Source organism: Triticum urartu, chromosome 4 (genome assembly GCF_003073215.2).
Source record: "Triticum urartu cultivar G1812 chromosome 4, Tu2.1, whole genome shotgun sequence".
In the NCBI taxonomy this organism is placed as follows: Eukaryota; Viridiplantae; Streptophyta; class Magnoliopsida; order Poales; family Poaceae; genus Triticum; species Triticum urartu.
In genome coordinates, this window is record NC_053025.1 from 544,198,709 (window position 1) to 544,213,272 (window position 14,564).

A 14,564-nucleotide genomic window follows, 5' to 3' on the forward strand; every position below is an offset into this window, starting at 1 on the left:
AACTTGACATGTATTTGAATAAAGAAAAAAACAAAGTAGACTGATAAAGAAACACACAAAAAAAGAAGAAAAATAGTGAATAAAAAAGGAAAAGCAAAAGAAAGAAATTATAGAAACACAGAAAAACAAAAAACGATAAAAACCACCACAGAATTTTTTTTGTTTTTTTTAATTAAGCACATATTTTTTACATTGCATAATATTTCTAAAAATGTCACAAACATTTTTTGAAACACATATAAGTTTTTATTTGGTACAAACATTTTCTTAAAAGTTGTGTGATCATTTTTTTGAAACGTCACAAACATTTTTTTAACAGAGTCCCTCAAATTAAGCCCAGAATCCTAACGAAAACATAATATCAAGAACCTTTTTTTGAGGGGTAATATCAAGAACTTTTAGTTGCATAAAAACTAATCATCAAGTCATGACAACGCGTAGCCTGTCTGTTTTGTAGACTCGCGGTTTAAACTTCCAAGTAATAAAGAAAATAAAGAAAATTTCAGGAGCCAATCAGAGATTCATGACAGCATCCCAACCATCAGGTCAAGTAATCAACTTCTGCATCAATTCGATGCTAGATGGATCTAATTCCACGACTGTTCAACAGAAGCAGCTTTCGCGTCTCAATTCTCTTGGCTCTCTTGGGCTCTTGGCTACGTTCTCCCCCTGCTGTTTTCTGCTGCCCTCACCTGATGAAAGTACTCATGCGCCTGCGGTGGGATCAAAAGGAACGTGTCATACATTGTCCAAGGATAATACTTGTGGACACACCATCGTATAAGCTGACTCCAGGTTAACAAGTTGGTTAGCACACTATTTGCATCTCAAATTATTATGAACGGATAGGTGCAGAAACAAACCATGGCTTCTTCGGCTGTAAGCCTATCTTGATGGTCAAAGCGAAGAAGTTTATCAAGAAAGTCGATGGCCTGCATAGGGTATCGCAGCAATTAGACAGGGCATTGAGAAATGACAGATGGACGGGGAAAACAGGGGAAATATATAACCTCTTCGGACACGAGATGCCTATTTTCAGCATTCACAAACTTAGACCAAGGTTTCCTGTTATGCCTGTGTTAAGCAATAGCGTGCATGTAAATCAAGAAAACGGTTGTTTTCTGATGCAAAATTTGTTATAGTTACACCATATGAATAAGATGTTTAGAGTAGTGGGAGTTACCTCCCAATCAGTGCCTCTAGCTGAGGATCAAGCACAATTCTGTATTTTACCAAATAAGCATTAAGTTCATCTGTACCTAGAACCTGCTCACAAGTAAAAAACAAACTTGTTACTGGCTACGATACCTTCAACCGAAAAAGGAAAGATGATGTTCACATATGCATTATGCTCAGGCATAGCATGCATGCACACGGCTCTGTGAGCAAATACAAGACAATTGTGACAATGGCAAACCTTGGCTATTTTGAAAAGCTGGTCGTGGTTGTCGTGACCATAGAAGAATGGTTCCTTGCGGAATATCTGCATGCAGAACAACAAATAAATCATAATTGACGTCTAATTATTCAATCATTAGTAGTTCACAGAAGCAAGGTCTTTGTGAATTTCATTGTAATGTTTACAGATCACAGGAAGGAAACACACCATTCCAGCAAACATACAGCCAAGGCTCCACATATCCAAAGAGTAGTCATACCCTTGGAAATCAACAAGCAATTCAGGCCCCTTAAAATACCTGAATAAAGAAAAAACTCCAGTCAAAATATCTACAAGCTCAGACATAAGAGTTTATACATCCATCTGACTCTGATGAAGTTCGCTAACCTTACTACTCAAATATGTATAACTCTAGTCCATCAAAACAGCAAATTTTGACATGATGATTTTGCTAGATCAGAAGGGGATTCAAAATTTGGAAACAAACAGCAACTCTGCCAAATTAAGTAGCACAGATCTCCTGAAAACAAGGGAATGACGGATGGCAGAATGATTTGTTGTGTAAGGTATATATTTCTTACAAAACATGCACAATGAGCATTCTTGAATAGAAACTAGAACCTGATACAGGGAACTAATGATCAAACCAAGAGATGCCTATATATAATTACATATGAAACTTGGATACCGCATTGCTAAAAATGACCAGAGATACAAAGTGTTATATTTTATCAACTTGCCTCGAAGCAACACGAACATTGTACTCCTTCTCAGGAAAGTAAAACTCAGCAAGTCCCCAATCAATCAAGCGAAGCTTGCGAAGCTCGTGGTCAATCATAACATTGTGAGGCTTGACATCACGATGCATAATTCCTTGGGAATGACAGTAATCCAATGCCTGAAATGTGAGCAGGCTGGCAATCAGTAAAACAACAAGAAAATGATGGAGATTAATTTACTAGGTAAGAAATACAACCCATTAAAATGTCCTATAAGATTGAAAATCCTAGGGGTACAAGTCCAGAACATGTAATGTGAGCAACTAACCAAAAAAATAGCACAGTGGGTGATCCTATATTTACAAGTTACAACAAACTAAAATACTTAGTTTCATTTACAGAGACAAAGTGAAAATGAGCCAGTTATCTTACTGTACTCCAACAAGAAGCAAACAAAGTTTGTTAACTTATCAAATGAAAACTAAATTGGCATAAGCATATTGAAAAAAGTTACTATGAAATTATCGCTAACACAATTCACTGGTTTGGCTATCTACTACCACTGCGACAAGTCTTTTTGCCAAGGAACTGGAGACATATTTGCACTTATTTTAATTAAAGATGTAGCTGAAAATTGTAGTGCCCTTATAAGCTAATTTTCTCTAGGAAAAAATAACAGAATTTGTAAGACACCTGGCACGTCATATCCAACAAAAAACAGAACGGCGATCAACAATTTGAGAGAGTATACATGCCAGACAAGAACTCCGCCTATGTCTTCTAGGCATAGCCGGTCCCAAGCCCGGGTAAAGGAGGAGGGTTGTGATAGGCTTAACGTAAAAACTAGCCAGTCCCATGGGTATGAAACCCATTTGAGTGAGAGTAGTACTAGGATGGGTGACCTCCTGGGAAGTCCTCGTGAAAGGGTTTCATATCTAAGGGTTGTGATAGGCTTGGTGAGCCAACGTAAAAACTAGCCAGTCCTTTGGGTATGAGACCCATTTGGGCGAGAGTAGTACTATGATGGGTGACCTCCTGGGAAGTCCTCGTGAAAGGGTTTCATATCTAGCCTACCCCAACTTGTTTGGGACAAAAGGCTTAGTAAGTAAGTAAGTAAGTATACATGCCAGACAAGCCATGCAGGAAATAAGTTTTACTGTTGTGCTCAGCCTCACATTCAAAGTACTAGACATTCAGTATTACGGCCTTAGACATACCATGCTAGAGACACTACATTATACTTCTACAGTTTCTGCACATATTTATTGTAGCCAAATCCTCAACCCTATCCTCCATGTTTCTAACCAATATACGAGGACCAAACCAGATAATTCACCATCAGCAATTGATGTTGACCACATGTAACAATCGATAAGCACCACCCATGGGTCAGCCTCACAAGGAACATATGCATGGAAAACAACTGAAACTCTCATAATAAAATCACAAGACGTGCAACTACAAAATCATTGCAGTAAAATGCATTACAGGAAAGATTTAGCTCAAAGCAGTGTTAGACTGTTAGATGTGTACAACCACATAAATATATCACAACTTTATTATCTGCTAGATGTGATACAGATTCAACACTTCATCCAATGATGATTAAATAAAATAACAAGGTGTACCTTAAGAAGTTCATAAATATAGAACCGGATATCATAGTCTGTAAATGTTGGATAGAGGACTTTGAAATCTGTGCTGTTTACATATTCAAATACCAAACTTGGAGTTTTTGATTGCTGGTCTCTGACGACATTAAGAAGCTTAATAATATTTGGACCACCACAAAGGTTCTGGAGAATCTTTATTTCCCTCTTTATCTGCATAGAAAAAAATCACATATTTGGATAGCACAAAGGACGCGATGGGCAGGTAAATAGAGTTTAATGCAGCAGAAGGTGCATAGCCAACAAATGAGCAAGAGTGACATCACGCACTTCAAGAAACAGGCAAAACTTGTCAGCTGAAAAGGGCATGAAGACTAAATAACAGAGCTGATGCTAAACTGATCTCTAACGGTCACAAAATTAGAAGGTTTCGAACTGGTTAGTTGCATCATATGGTGCAAGTGTTTAGTCACAAGATGTGAGTTATGGATTGAAATGGATGAAGAGGCATAAGATCCCTTGACCAGCTAGTTAATTGTACGGTTGTACCTATCAGCTGCAAGCTGAAAATTGTAGAAATGGCATTAAACACGATCAGGGTGAAACTTTTCAGTAGACTAGCCGAGGAAACCATAGTTAGAGAAGTACGAAATGCAGAGTATGTAACCATCGAATTACGCCATGTATTGATGTTCTCAGGCTCTCAGCTGTAATATAATAGCAGACCTTCAAAGTAAACAAGGATACCTTCTTTTTCTTAACAGGCTTGAGGATTTTAATGACGCATCGCTCATCGTTTGTTACATTAATCCCTTCAAAGACTTCACTGTATTTCCCTCTGCCAACTTTCCGCACGACCTCATAATCATCCTGCTCACTGAATGGGGAAGAACCATCAGTTGATCAAACTAAGTACATAGTTACAAGAAACAAGATATTTATTCCATACAAAATATATTTACTGTTTTTCACTCCGAAATTCACCAACTAAAATGGTGACAACACATGTCAAAATTTTGAAACAGTAAGCAAAAGTGGATTCACTACTGTGATAGCAATTGAGGGTCATATGACAATGGTTTAAACGTTCATAGAATTTGTCTAATTGAGCATTTTGGTTGGTGCAACTCCATTCTGTTTTGCTAAGAACGACCTTCCTACAGAGATATTAAATGGCCTCCATCAATGCTATTTTGCAGGTGTTTTAGTCTTCTGGTATAGAGTTCTCTGGATGCTCTACTCGAGGCATAATTCTAACAAGCACAACAGCTCAAACAACAAGTATAGTAAGAAGACCTGAAATAGCAAAACACTCATCAGTAGTACACTAGTACTCCCTCTGTAAAGAAATAAAAGAGCGTTTAGATGACTACATCAGTGATCTATACGCTCTTATATATTTCTTTACAGACGGAGTATTCAATAACAGCTTCAATCGAACCTCAGACAGACACCTAAAAAAATGATCACAGCCTGATGACCAAAGGTTTTCAAATCCTACAAACCAGAGTTCACTCCTATGGCTCCTCATTGTATAATACACCGATCAATCAAGCAATAGAACAACCCACCCAGTCCGTTCCAACCTCTGCAACTGAACATAAATCATAATACACCTTCGAACACAACATGTACCGATATATCCCCCAGCAGTAACACATTGTTGTTCTGTGAATTTTAGATGCGATCCTCCCGCATAATCACTCTACTCTAGATCATAGCACAGAGAAACACAGGGGCAGAGTGAGGCGCTGGTTTTATTTTTACCCCCATTGAACGGAGAGGGCCTCGTAGTCCCAGTAGTCCCTGGGCCGGCGCACGTTCACGTCTGCGTAGACGCGGGCCGTCGACATGGCCGCCGCGACGACGGCCGACCCCACCGAGCGGGCGCGGGGGAAGGAGCCCGCGTTCGCCGCCGCCCCCGCCGCAGCCGCCGCGAGGGCCGCGACGGTACCTGTGGCGAGGGAGCCGACGGTGGCGAGGAGGGAGGGGAGTATGGTGGCGGTGGTGGTGGGCTCGGGATTTTTGTTTCTTCTCTGTGCGGCGTGGGTGGGTTTGGGGCTAGGTCGTGTCGTTTGTACGGGGACGGGCCTATAACACGGCGTGCGGGGGCGTCGCCGGCGGCTTGCCGCTGGTGGAGGGGTGCGTCGCGCCGGCCAAACCGGTTAACCTGTGTTTGATCGGTGACTGTGAGACGATGTTGAATCTGGATCAGAAAAATACGGCCACGGAGAAACCGGAGCAAAAATAGGTTGGAAAAATAATTGCCTTTTTAAGTTTTTTTTGCGATAATGTCAGGGATCTACTTTGACACTTGAAAATCTTCGTCGGTGAAGACCAAGCAAAACCGTTTTATCTAAAAGCCCGGTCTGGTGACAAGCCTGGAAGCCCGGTCTGGACACATGCATTTTGGTCTAAAAAATCAATAATTAAGCTAAAAAGCTTGGTCCGGATGCCTGAAAACAGAAGCCCGGTTATCTTTTCGGATGTAAAACAAAACATGAGCTTGGCCCAGAGACAAGCCAGACTCGACACCACTCAGTTTTTTCGACTAGGTTGTTGAGATGCCAATGCCAATGTTTAATGTTATCACTAAGTATTGTCAAACAATATTACAAAACAACCATATAGAGATATTTATTGTCATGAGACGGGTTAAGGAGTTCAATGAGAAACACAAGAGTTGAGGGAAGAGACTTTGTGTGCCAGAGGGTACCTTTATCCTTTGATGGTAAAAAATCCTAACCAAAGACGGTAGATTGTTTTCAGCATTTGGAATACCCAACCACCACGCTCCTTCCACATTGTCCATGTGATTATAGTGATAACAGGGGATACTACTTTGACTTATGTCTTGAAGATTACAGTGTAGGTCGAAAAACAACCACTCCTTAACCATGGATAATAAAGATAAAGAGTGCAAGTCAAGCCATCCAACTACACTAAGTTCCCAAACTTTCTTTTGCATATGAGTGGTCAATCATAAGGTGTCTAGCATGTTCAGGTGTGTTGTGACAAGATGGATATCACTTATAATCAAGAATTCCTCTGTGATGTGCTCCAGGACATTATGTATAAGATGCAATTATGAATGATAAGCCAATCGAAGGACTTGCATTTTTTTTCAGGCAGCCATGCCTTCCAAATTAAGAATTCCTCTGTGATGTACTCCAGGACATTATGTATAGAGATTAGATCATGCTCATGGTTAGTTGAGCATAGGCCTCCAACATTTGAATAACTATAGTGGTCGGAGAGCATGACAGCGTGGAACCCAGAAGGAAGAAGTAGGGGTGTGGCGTTGTTCTGGCGAAGGGGGATAGATGTGATGCTCAGATCGTATGGTAGGATACATATAGACGTGGATGTGCGGGAGGATGATGGAAGGATGTGGAGGTTAACGGGTGTATATGGTGAATCGGTTACGGAGCGGAAGAGAGATACATGGCGTACCCTAAGACTTTTGGGGCAACAACATCAGGATGGGAGGCCGTGGTTATGCCTAGGAGACTTTAATGAAATCCTCTCGGATGATGAAAAGGTTGGAGGAGTGTTACGGCCACAAGTCATGATGGATAATTTCCGGGAAGCTTTGGTAGAGCTTAGCGACATTGGCTACTCAGGGGATAAATATACCTGGAGGAATCACAGCAAGGACATCCACAACTACATTTGTGAAAGGCTGGACCGTGCCACGGCTAACTCAGCTTGGTGTGAGATGTTTTCAGACTATACTGTGATCAATGGGCCACCCCGCCACTCGGATCATCGGTCGGTAGTTGTGTGCACTCGAGGAGAGGGGAGAACGCCTGCCCGTGGGGATAGGGGGTTTCGGTTCGAGGCGTGGTGGCTAAAGGAGGAGGGGCGTAGCGCTGAAATACAAGGAGCTTGGGAGGAGGGTATGCTGGGAGAGACAGCAAATGTGGCCTACACACTTCGGTGTGTTGCAGGGAGAATGACAAAATGGCACAAGGAAGTTGTGGGGGAGCTAGATGGCCGCCTAAAGAAAGCAAAACGTGACCTGGAGAAGTGTATGTGTGCCCCGGTGTCAGAAAGGAAGATTAGGGAGGAGGCTAGGCTACAGTGTGCTGTGGAAGAGTTAGAGGTGAAGAAGAATATAAAAGCAAAGCAGCGATCACATGTTACCTGGCTGCGAGATGGCAATAGAAGCACGAAGTATTTCATGGTTGTGGCAAATGCTAGACGGAAGGCTAATAGAGTGAAGGGGTTAAGAAGGGAGGATGGATCAGTGGTGAAGGAGGGAGAAGGGCTTTCTAACTATATTTGCTCCTTTTTTCAGGAATTGTTCACCTCATCAGCGGGTACGAGGATAAATGAACTCATTCAGAAAGTTGAGCCACGGGTCACAGAGGGCATGAGACTCATATTGGAGGCTGAATTTACTCGGGAGGAGGTCAAGGCAACGTTGGATCATATTGGGGACCTTAAAGCACCTGGACCCGATGGAATGCCCTCTCTTGTGTACAAGCAACATTGGCACTTTATGGGTGATAAAGTTGTTGAGGAAGTGCTTGCAGTTCTTAATGGGGCCGAGATGCCGGAAGGGTGGAACGATACGGTGGTTGTGTTCATCCCGAAGGTCAAGAACCCGAACCGGATTAAGGATCTCCGGCCCATCAGCTTATGCAACGTCATCTACCACTACTAGAAAAACCCTTACCAGTAGCGCTTGCTTTTTTACTATTAGTAGCGAGGGTAGGCGCGCTACTGCTATGGCGCTATAGCTATTTTTTAGCAGTAGCGCTTGTTTAACCCAGAGCTACTGGTAGCTAAAGTAGCTGTAGCGCGCTTCCACCCAGCGCTACTGATATTTATCTACAGCGCGTGGAGCTAGCCAGTGCTACTGTTACTTGAGTGCTACTGGTAATCTTTACCCCCACGCCACTGCTAACTTTTGTATTTTTTTTGCGTTTTGGCTCTGTACACAATTAAACAGATCCACCGTTTATACAATAACATGCATATTCATTGAAAAGCAAGTGAGTCATCGATGAGCCAAAGTTATTAGAAGTCTCGACATGTCTCAAATATCTCATCATCATCAATCATGGTCGAACACATGTCTCGAAATAGCGTTACAAGTCATTACAAGTTCTCAATACATGCAACTACATGGTCACATACTCATGTTTCATCATCTATGTAGACTATGATATGACCGCATAGAAGATAAGAGCGATCACGATGATCAAAAGCGGTATTATGTAGTAGTTTTTGCAGCGGCGCTGGTTCTGAATCCCCTGTTGTGCTATGAATCTCAAGTAACTAGCTTCGGCTTCCGCTCTACTATCAAACCCTTTCTGGCTTCCGCCGGAGAAGCCAGAGACTTGGGCCTGACACTCTGGCCACTCATCATACACACCCGAAACATGCCCTACATACACGGCATACCACTTCCTCGCCATCGTTGATCTATATACCTGTCAGAGATGCACATATATATATATATACCATGAAGCGAATTCAACAAAACAGCTATGAAATAGAAGCAACATATATAGTAAACATAGTTAACAAATTTCATCATACCGAAAGTAATTAACTAGAGCGCGGCACCATACATCTAATAGTTTCGTCGTACCGAGAGATTCGAAGTTTCGTCGTACAGAAAGTAACAAGTAACTAAACAGACACATTGTTTTTAAGCAGTGCACTCTTCCCATCTGTCCATATCCGGAAGGGTGGACCCAAGCTTAGTGAAAGGCATCATGTCCTGACGATGTAGGGCAATGCGGGTTCGGACGTCAGCTCGCGATATTGGGCTGCCGTAGAACATCCCATTCTCTTTGAGGACATCTTTCATGATGATGGACACAATTTCCTGTTGGATCCGGTAGAAATCTCGAAGTCGATTATCTGGCACGGCTCCAAAGGCTTCAGCCAATCTCTGGATATGGGTATCGGATGAAGATTTCATGCAAAGTGATTGCACATCCCTTCTGTACTCCATCATTAGATGGATGACGTAGAATCCATCATTCTCACTTCTTGCCGGTTGCTGGATGCAACAGAAGTCAGTCTTGTGGCTGAAACAAAGCCCGACCTTATTTGTTTTTTTGCATTGGATGTAGCCACCCCGCATGCTGAAGCCCAGCATAGCTCTGTCCAGAACATACTTTATGTGTGTGTAATCTTTCTTCTGTATGTTCTTCGACGGGTCCAAATATAGAGCGCGGGAGTAACGCGGGTAAAGAACAATGAGAACGACACGACACCCCCCGCTGTGCAGAATACACGATCAAGTTTAGCCTCCATGCGTGCAAAGTAACTATTGAAATGCACGAAAGGATGTATGTGTTATAGTGCTATTCGCGGATGACTTACCTGGGATGATAAGGTAGGAGAATCGTTTTTTGTCCTTATTGCTGACCAAGAATTCTTCAATGTACCGACTTGCATATTGACGGTTGGCGTCATTGATTGACAAGAAGCCCTCATGCATGTAGTATGGGTCCGCGACCGCAAGACCGGTGATTTGCTCTCTCCTGACGATGTAGTTCATGTGCAGCGCATACAGGCGGACGAACGTAAAATCGAGTGTCCTCATTTGAAACATCTGGAAGATGTAATCAAACCTCAGGAAGAAGAGGTCCGCGGGGCATGTGTGGACATACATCTTGCAACTGCTCGGCACATGAACCGTATAAAGTGGGTATCCTGGATCATCCGAGGCGAGGAGGCTTCTCTCTGTCGAAAGCACATGGCCATGGAGTCTCCTGAGATCCCCTTCTATGGCAGCTAATGCATTCGCCGGTACCATTGGATCTCCCGCGACATGGATTAATGGTGCATGTTTCATCGGTACACGGTCAACCTTGGTCGAAGGCGGCTTGCTGCTAGAACCAACATTGCCAGCTTTATTGGATTTTCTCGCCGCCGGTCTCTTCCTCTGCTTCTTCTTGGTGGGCTCAGGTGCTGGTGGGTCTGTCAGACCCTCCCTGAGCACCACCCCTAGTGTTGTCAGGCTCAGCTTTGGACGACTCTGGCTAATTAGTTGAGCTTGGGTGGAGCCGGCATCTGGAGGCGTGTCCTGCGAGGATTGCATGAACAAAGAGTTCTTGCACTCCAGAGCATGTTCCGGCTCTGGTACATGCATCTCATATTCATATGGTTGACTCATTGTTACTTCGTTGTCAAAGGCAGTATTGAGATACTGGAGAGGGTCATCGGCCTCCTCCATGTCATGATCCTTATCCTCTTCCATGGGGCAGATGGCATCATCCGCCGCCGGAACGGTTGGCCCTCCTTCCTCATGTCTCTCGGTCTCAGCAAGCAGCACAGACAATGGTTGTACTTGTGTAGGTGGTGTTGTGGTCATACCTTCCTGAGGTCCCGTTGGTGTGCTCCCGGCCACCTCAACACGAAGAAGATTTTTCGGCCACAGGATCGGCCGATTTTTGCATTGGCCAAGCTGCGTGGGGGTCTCGTCATCCTCTCCATCGGTTTGTATCGGATGAGGGAGACCATCGTAGCCCGCTTTCACACTCGCCACGGAGACCTTTAAGGCATTATCAGGCATCTGCCGGCGGTGAAACAATCGATCCTTAGGCTTCACTATAGTACCCTTCCACACATCCACCAACCCGCCCTTCATGTTGTAAAGGAGGGTACATGGAGTGGAGTCGGCCTACAAAGACATATACGTGCGGCGTCAGAGATCCAAAAAGGACGGCAACTGAAGATTAATTAATTAGTTGAGTTGATGAAGGTGCGACACGTATTTACCGTGAGGGCGTCGAGCTCAGCCAATGTCGACGGCCTGACATTCAAGCCAGAGACGGAGCTAGGGCTGCTGTGAGAGCTGGGTGGAGGAGCAGGTGCTGGAGGAGGTGCGGGTGCTGTTGCCATACTAGGTACGGGTATGTGTGCGGTGTTCATTGAGTTGCTCCCGGTGAAGCTGGGCATGGGAAAATCACTTGGTGGCGCGTTTGGATTTTGTTGCACCCATGTGACCACTGTTGGAATCAAGCTTGTAAAGGCAGCCACCATATCATCTCTACATGCAGCGATTATCTCTGCTTTGGTCTCAGCTTTTTCTTTCTCCATCGCCCGCGCCACCATCTCGTCGATAGTCACTTGACTGAACTTCTTTCTCTGTCTTTTGGCCTTGGGGTCCTCGTTATAATAGTACTTCCACGTGGCCCCATCCCCGGCGCCGTGCACACGTCCATATTGCGGCGGCTGGCCGGGCGGGTGTCCCATCATTATGTTCATGGCCCGGTTGAAAGGAGTGTCCCACTTGTACTTCGCCGATGACTGAGTCGACTGAGTCGACGAGTCGCTCTCGGCCGCAAGCTTGTGTTGCTCTCTCTGCAAAATGGACCGTGAATCATTTACGAATGCGACTAGAATGCAGTAGACTTCGTTGATCATAACCTAATATATAAGGTGGTAAAAGGATAATTACCAGTATTCTCATGAATTTCCTAGTCGGCCCATCGGTGAAAAAATCTTTTTCTTGGGGTCCCATGAGAATCAGGCCCTAATGAAGTTGTGCTCTTGCTGGTCGGTGAACTCAGCCAATGGGTCTTGGTTCCCCTGACGTTCATGTTTTGCATCCTCCTTAGCCCACACGGGCCTCTTTCTCATGTAACCACGACTTCCAAGGCGGTGGTTCCCCATGTTCTTTGCCTGCAGCTGCTTGCCTCTCTCCGACCTGGCCTTGGAAGCTTCTTCATTGCAAGTCTACTTGAACTTTTCAAAGTCCTCTATCATAATTTTCGGATTGTCTACAACAATCTCGGCGTAGGTTTCATGGTTGCTACCTCTTGAGCACTGCGTTGGTTTTCCCCGAAGAGGAAGGGGTGATGCAGAAAAGTAGCGTAAGTATTTCCCTCAGTTTTTGAGAACCAAGGTATCAATCCAGTAGGAGGCTACGCGCGAGTCCCTCATACATGCACAAAACAAATAAATCCTCGCAACCAACGCGATAAGGGGTTGTCAATCCCTACACGGCCACTTACGAGAGTGAGATATGATATATATGATAAGATAATATTTTTGGTATTTTTATGATAAAGATGCAAAGCAAAGCAAAGTAAAAAAGCAAAGGAAATTACTAAGTATTGGAAGATTAATATGATGAAGATAGACCCGGGGCCATAGGTTTCACCAGTGGCTTCTCTCAAGAGCATATGTATTCTACGGTGGGTGAACGAATTACTGTTGAGCAATTGACAGAATTGAGCATAGTTATGAGAATATCTAGGTATGATCATGTACATAGTCATCACGGCCGAGACAAGTAGACCGACTCCTGCCTGCATCTACTACTATTACTCCACTCATCAACCGCTATCCAGCATGCATCTAGAGTATTAAGTTAATGAAAACATAGTAACGCTTTAAGCAAGATGACATGATGTAGAGGGATAAACTCATGCAATATGATGAAAACCCCATCTTGTTATCCTCGATGGCAACAATACAATACGTGCCTTGCTGCCCCTACTGTCACTGGGAAAGGACACCCCAAGATTGAACCCAAAGCTAAGCACTCCTCCCATTGCAAGAAAGATCAATCTAGTAGGCCAAACCAAACTGATAATTCGAAGAGACTTGCAAAGATAACCAATCATACATAAAGTAATTCAGAGAAGATTCAAATATTGTTCATAGATAGACTTGATCATAAACCCACAATTCATCGGTCTCAACAAACACACCGCAAAAAGAAGATTACATCGAATAGATCTCCACAAGAGAGGGGGAGAACATTGTATTGAGATCCAAAAAGAGAGAAGAAGCCATCTAGATAATAACTATGGACCTGTAGGTCTGAGGTAAACTACTCACACTTCATCGGAGGGGCTATGGTGATGATGTAGAAGCCCTCCGTGATCGATGCCCCCTCCGGCGGAGCTCCGAAACAGGCCCCAAGATGGGATCTCGTGGATACAGAAAGTTGCGGCGGTGGAATTAGGGTTTTTGCTCCGTATCTGATTATTTGGGGGTACATAGGTATATATAGGAGGAAGGAGTACGTCGGTGGAGCAACAGGGGGCCCACGGGGGGGGAGGGCGCGCCTGGGGGGGGGGGGGTAGGCGCGCCCCCTACCTCGTGGCCTCCTATTTTGTTTCTTGACGTAGGGTCCAAGTCTCCTGGGTCTTGTTCGTTGAGAAAATCACGTTCCCGAAGGTTTCATTCCGTTTGGACTCCGTTTGATATTCCTTTTCTTCGAAACCCTAAAATAGGCAAAAAACAACAATTGTGGGCTGGGCCTCCGGTTAATAGGTTAGTCTCAAAAATAATATAAAAGTGGATAATAAAATCCAATAATGTCCAAAACAGTAGATAATATAGCATGGAGCAATTAAAAGTTATAGATACGTTGGAGACGTATCAAGCATCCCCAAGCTTAATTCCTGCTCGTCCTCGAGTAGGTAAATGATAAAAATAGATTTTTTGATGCAGAGTGCTACTTGGCATAATTTTAATGTAATTCTTCTTAATTGTGGTATGAATATTCAGATCCAAAAGATTCAAGATAAAAGTTTAATATTGACATAAAAATAATAATATTTCAAGCATACTAACAAAGCAATCATGTCTTCTCAAAATAACATGGCCAAAGAAAGTTATCCCTACAAAATCATATAGTATGGCTATGCTCTATCTTCATCACACAAAGTATTTAAATCATGCACAACCCCGATGACAAGCCAAGCAATTGTTTCATACTTTTGAAATTCTCAAACTTTTTCAATCTTCACGCAATACATGAGCGTGAGCCATGGATATAGCACTATAAGTGGAATAGAATGGTGGTTGTGGAGAAGACAAGAAAGGAGAAGATAGTCTCACTTCAACTAGGTG

The 14,564-nt window shown here is 43.6% G+C and overlaps 1 protein-coding gene across 1 annotated transcript; it reads right to left on the bottom strand.

Moving 5' to 3' along the window:
• Positions 1-388: 388 nt before the first annotated feature.
• LOC125552550 (casein kinase II subunit alpha-2-like) lies at positions 389-5,922 on the bottom strand. The gene is made up of 10 exons (XM_048716150.1): positions 5,496-5,922; positions 4,476-4,605; positions 3,747-3,941; positions 2,140-2,297; positions 1,607-1,697; positions 1,418-1,483; positions 1,184-1,266; positions 1,011-1,074; positions 864-932; positions 389-713 (listed from the first exon to the last, which is right to left on the bottom strand). Exons 1-10 carry the CDS (start codon positions 5,579-5,581, stop codon positions 657-659), a joined length of 999 nt encoding a protein of 332 aa, XP_048572107.1. The 5' UTR covers positions 5,582-5,922; the 3' UTR covers positions 389-656.
• Between the last annotated feature and the right edge of the window lie 8,642 nt (positions 5,923-14,564).